Below are 6,000 nucleotides of genomic sequence, written 5' to 3' on the forward strand. Positions count from 1 at the left end.
AGAAGATTTTTGGAGTGAATTGGATGAAGTGATGAACAGTGTACCCAAGGGATAGAAAGTGGCAGAGAAGTACATAAGAGTTGTACAGGATATGTGCGAGGGAAATATGACAGTGGTGAGGTCTGCGGTAGGAGTGACGGATGCATTCATGTTGGAGATGGGATTGCCTCTCAGTCCTTTCTTATTTGCAGTGGTGATGGACAGGTTGACAGACAAGATTAGACAGGAGTCCCCGTGGACTATGATGTTTGCGGATGACATTGTAATCTGTAGCGAGAGTAGGGAGCAGGTTGAGGAGAACCTGGAGAGGTGGAGATGTGCTTTAGAGAGGAGAGGAATAAAGGTCAGTTGGAACAAGACAGAATACATGTGTGTGAATGAGAGGGAGGTCAGTGGAATGGTGAGGATGCAGGGAGTAGAGTTGGCAAAGGTGGATGAGTTTAAATACTTAGGATCAACAGTACAGAGTAACGGGGACTGTGGAAAAGAGGTGAAATTGAGTGCAGGCAGGGTGGAATGGGTGGAGAAGAGTATCAGGAGTAATTTGTGACAGACAGGTATTAGCAAGAGTGAAAGGGAAGGTCTACAGGACGGTAGTGAGACCAGCTATGTTATATGGGTTGGAGACGGTGGCACTGACCAGAAAGCAGGAGACAGAGCTGGAGGTGGCAGAATTAAAGATGCTAAGATTTGCACTGGGTGTGACAAGGATGGGTAGGATTAGAAATGAGTACATTAGAGGGTCAGCTCAAGTTGGACGGTTGGGAGACAAAGTCAGAGAGGTGAGATTGCATTGGTTTGGACATGTGCAGAGGAGAGATGTGGAGTATATTGGGAGAAGGATGCTAAGGATAGAGCTGCCAGGGAAAAGAAAAAGAGGAAGGCCTAAACGAAGGTTTATGGATGTGGTGAGAGGGGACATGCAGGTGATGGGTGTAACAGAACAAGATCAGCCGAAAGAAGAAGATGATTAATTGGCACATTTAAAAAATGGAACGGTGATAATTCCTTACATACAACTGATTAAAAACCAGAAGGATGGTTTCTTGTTCAAAACAAGGTAAAGACCCCCCCCCCACCCCCCCCAAAAAAAGCAAACAGAGCAAAAGTCTCAATTAGGGAAAGTCCCACTAACTTGCCTGAGAGAGGAAGTGTCATAGAGGGGGATGGGAAAGTTGCACACTTCCATATATGTTTCACACCAGCAAACAGTGTAACCAAACAAACATAAAGGTAACCAAAAAATGGAGCCTCATATTGTGTAGTGAAGGCCACAGAAAATTACATTACAGACCTAGGAATCAGGGAAAGGAGGGAAGCATGTTCTTTATGATTAAAAGTAAAACAGTGTCCTTGAGTATTAGTACTGGGTCTGAACAAATGGGTGTTCTGCTATGAGTAAAGAGTCAGAGTTTGGCTACAATCTGCCATTATACTGTTTTGAATGTTAATCAAGTTAACTTGAAGGTAATGCATAAACCCAGAAACAACCAAGTTGAAAACGAGCAAAACCAGAGCTAGAAAAAAGTGGATAAACAATTTGTGGACACACAGGAGAGTTACAAGAGTACAATGAAATAGAAACTTTTAAAATGGATGATGTAGGACATTTGAGGACAAATAACAAAGCCAAGATAAGGATCCTAGATTCTGTTTTTAGAAGCTTGTAAAAGACAAATGGGTTCTTACTGTTTAGTTTACTTAACGTATGATGTTTAAATGGCTACTGCAAATAAAACCTGTGTATGTGTGTTTGAGCGATCATGCCCTGAGATGAATTGCTCCTCAAAGAGGGCCTCCATCACCTGATACTATCAAAACACACCACATGACCCCACTTCCCTGTAACTAAAGTTGTAGGTTTATAAAATAGATAATTGTTTAATATATTACTTAACCCTCAGTCATTACAAAACTAGCGTTTTATCAGACAACACAAGATTTTTGCTCTTGTGTGTGGTAATTACTACAAACTATGCTACACTTCAGAACATGTGACACCCAGAAAAGCTTTAGTGACTGGGGTTATGTGTCATAAAGTGAGGCAGATATGAACAGTGATCATACAACTGGGGGCTGCACTTAGATAGCCAGTCAATTTCACTAGCCTCTTCCATCAGATGTCCATTGTAACGGTTTGCATCATGTTTATTTACACATCAGTGCCTTTTGATTCTGCACACACCATATTTACAAAGCTATTTAGAACTGGACCTCTGACAGCATCACTGCTGAAAGTAAATCGGTTGGACGCATCATTCAACTTGCATTCTGTTTCTTCATCGAATGCTTTTCCCACTTTCAAGTGGGTTCGCTATATTTGACCAGCCTCCTCCAATCTTGTCTATTGTACACCTGCTGGCCAGGTAACCCTTTCTATTTAGCTCTCCCTATGCACAGTTAATCTAGTTTTACTTAAGTCATCCTCTTCTTCTCCCTTCCAAAACTATCATAGCCATGATTCTTCTGCCCACATTGTTTACCTTTCCTCTCATGCCTATACCACTCTAACCTTCTCTCCTGAGTTTCCTTTAAGCTTTTCGTAACTAACCGGTATCTAAGGTATCTCTGATTCCTTCTTTTCTTAGCCAGCTTTCCTCATTTACCTGCGTTACAGGAACAAAACTGCCCATTCTCTTACACCAATTGTTTACGAATATCACTAAATCCCAAAAGTCCAACATACCAACTGTGATCTGTCTGTTAATCGTCCACGGAACTGTAACTTGCATATGGGAGTCATTTATTAACATTTTACCACAAGTCACTTAATTTGCATTTACATTGATTGCTTTCTGCAGTTTTTCTACGTTTAGTATATATATACTATAAACGTCTTTCAAACCAATGCTACAGTACAACTTCTGTTCACACATTTCTCATTTATAACTCGCTTTAGATAAGAGTTATAAAAAGAATAAAGTCGTTACTTTCCATTCACTGCCAAAATCGACATGCAAAATTAACTGTTAACGGTTTTGCACAGTTTAGATTTGCGGCTGTCAACTGACGTAAAGTCGTTTTACATCTTTTGTCTTGCGGTGGTACTCGCTATGAAAACGTTATGTCACAAGGAAAGAGCGTCGCCGCAAACATGCAATAATAAGTGAATACCAGCTGCCAATGAAGTAAAATTATTAATCCCAGCCTATGCTATACTTTTGGGAGCCATCAATCTGAGGGCTTACAGAAACTCTTACAAAGGTCTGGTACCACTGATATATTTTAAACTGGACCGTTTTTAAAACTTTCTAGATTTGCGCTTTCACGTTTGTCAGTTCTTTCTGTAGCAAACTTTCGGGGGAATCGTAACTACACCCCATCAGATCGGGTGTGCCCTTCACCAAAGCCACTTTCGCTCACATCACGTGAGCACTTTTCAGAAGTCGCCGTCTGTACAGAAGCAGGACGGGTCTAAAACAAAACGAGCTGTTGAAAAACAGGCCGAGGATAGGAAAATAACATTCACATCCACGAAAATAAAAAACAAACCAGCCTTGCTTACCTTCGGCAATGAGTTCCTCCACAGTGACCTGGTACCGGCCCACAGCAAACACCCTCCCGATGTAGCTGGTGACTCCAGAGCCCGAAGCGGAACCGCATCCTCCCCCCAGGCCACCGCTCTCCGACTTTGGCATACGAGAAAATTTCTTCATTTTGACAGGGGCGAATGGGCAGGTTGTTGGATGGAACTGTACGCTTGCCTTCCTTGACCGGCGATCGCTTCACTGGCACGCAGACACGAGGCTGCCAACCCACTCCTTTCGGCCACGGACCCCTCGTCCGTAATCTTCAAGTCAGAAGGAACTGCAACAATTCCGTTGATCACTTCTTCTTGCCTCTTCCTCGCCTTCAGCTCCTCATGCCAGCACCCCCCCACCCACCCCCAACTTCACCTGTGCTGCCCAAACTCCATTCAAAAGTGCGGCGGCCGAAGCAAGCTGACGGAGAGGTCCAGGAACTTCACGTGACAGAAAAAGAAAGCACACGGTGGCCAACTGCAGGCACTCTATTCGAGACGGTACATAGGACGCGTACGAATGGTCTCGGTGCTGTTTTAAAGTCTTTAAAAAATATTAGCAACGAGTAAAGAGAGGGCGTGATCTGCTGTGCCTACAAGTCAGAAACATCAACCTCTAAAGGAAACACCTCCCCCCTTCTCTGCACAGCCACTTCCCCCTTTTTTCTGCACTGTCGTATCTCTTCAAGGAGTGCTCCGCCACATCCTCGGCGCTATTCTGCAACATTCCACATATCGAAAAAGATTAATTCCGAACCCCTCGGAGGCGTTCAGCCCTTTGCCATTTCCCTAAACTCTCGACTCCCAATGCAAATCTGGGGGTGGTTTGTTATTGCCCAACACGGCTGACTGACAACCTAACCTTAGGCCCGTCACCGCCTTGTTTGTGTACTGATGAATTAATTGGTAAAGGCGCCTAGAGTGGGGCTGGGTTCTTGGGTTTGATTGGGCACAGTGATGACACTCAAAGACTTCCCGCCCTCCTCTTGCTCTGCCTCTCGGGCTTTCTTTTCTTTTTGGTTGAGAGAAGATTCGGGAGGTGCTGTGACAGCGCTTCAAAAGTGGTTGTTCCTGTTGTTACGCATTTTGTTCCATGTGTGAAATTAAACGGTTCAACTGCCATTCGCAAAGTTCAAAAAGAAACATAGCATAGCTGGCTTTATACGCAATGTCCACATTAAGATACAGGGACGTTTTGTGTTGCTTGCGCCCGAGAAACTGACCAAAACAGGGACACGTGCCTCACACCACCGACCTGTTCTCCAGTCTATTGCTAGCCGCCTCGAACTGTCAGGAAACAAACTGCTTGTAAAGATGCGATAAAAGCTCACGGCGAGGCGTTTAAATGCGATTAGATCTCGGCGCTCTTAAACGCAGTGCCATTGTTATTTATTATTTCGTTTTTAAATTGGCGTCTTTTTTCGACCTTCAGAGTTTTATGAGGAAGGAAGTTAAGTGAGGTCATGATTTTTAGATAGTAAAACATAAGGTTCAGTATTTTATACAACATCCAAACTATTGATTTTATAAGAACATGACGGCTTTGCCCATTATTGAAAAGCAAGTTTAGTAAAAACTGCATGAGTCCACTATTCATTCATTTTGGAAACTGATCAGTTGAGTTCAAGGTCGCAGGAGGGTGGAGCCTATCCTGTTAGCATTGAGCATACTGTAGAAATCTAATGCAGTTATTGTAGGCATCTGTACACATGATATATTGGCAATTGTACTGGTACCAGTTCTTGCTCCAGAGACCAGCTACAGGAATTAATTTATGATTTTACAAGTTTCCATCTATAACTCAGATTTACAGTCAATGTCTACACCACCAATCTACCATTTTTAGATATCAGTCTTTTTAGCAGCTTTCCAGGACTTAAAACCATGCTCCATCACAAACTGATTCACACAGTTGCCTTCTCTACAGCTACTTTCATCCCTGCCATACTAGAAATTCTTTCACAGTTCCTTAGACTCAATAGTTTCTGCAGTGATGAGGTGGACTTCTGTAATGATGCACTCAGAAGAGCCATAGGAGCCTTTTTACGTAACCCTTCCTTGTTCTCCTTCCATCGACCATTTAACCAACAAAAACTTTTCATGCGCAGTTCACTTCACAAAGGAAAGCCACATTCCTTATCAGGCACTTTGTGCTGCAACAGGAGCCACTGTGTCACAAAAACGTCACCAACAATAAATACCCCTTATATCTGATCCCTCTGGTAAATTCAATATTAAACAACAGGTCTCCTACCAGTCTAAAACATTTGCAGCATGTCTTGTCGAAGGAGTCCAGCCATCTACTGTATATAGGTGAAACAGGGATATGGCTAGCAGACATTCCATTAAAATGAAAAATCTCACAAAATTCTACTGTAGAACATTTGACGTCCCTTGATCATAGCCACACTGATGTCTTTGTTTGCGTTCTTTCACGGGGCTTCAAGGAAAGTATTCAATGACAACATGAAGAAGCTAAG

At 43.0% G+C, this 6,000-nt stretch overlaps 1 protein-coding gene across 3 annotated transcripts in view; it reads right to left on the minus strand.

Annotated features, from left to right (window-relative positions):
- bmp2k (BMP2 inducible kinase) overlaps window positions 1–4,371 on the minus strand; it is a 202,023-nt gene extending 197,652 nt beyond the window's left edge. For all 3 annotated transcript variants that reach the window (XM_039758538.1, XM_039758537.1, XM_039758536.1), the window contains exon 1: window positions 3,506–4,371. In XM_039758538.1, coding sequence (XP_039614472.1) covers window positions 3,506–3,656 — 151 coding nt within the window. In that variant the 5' untranslated portion in view covers window positions 3,657–4,371. The remainder of the gene's footprint in view (window positions 1–3,505) is intronic.
- Between the last annotated feature and the right edge of the window lie 1,629 nt (window positions 4,372–6,000).

Source organism: Polypterus senegalus, chromosome 7 (genome assembly GCF_016835505.1).
Source record: "Polypterus senegalus isolate Bchr_013 chromosome 7, ASM1683550v1, whole genome shotgun sequence".
NCBI lineage: Eukaryota > Metazoa > Chordata > Cladistia > Polypteriformes > Polypteridae > Polypterus > Polypterus senegalus.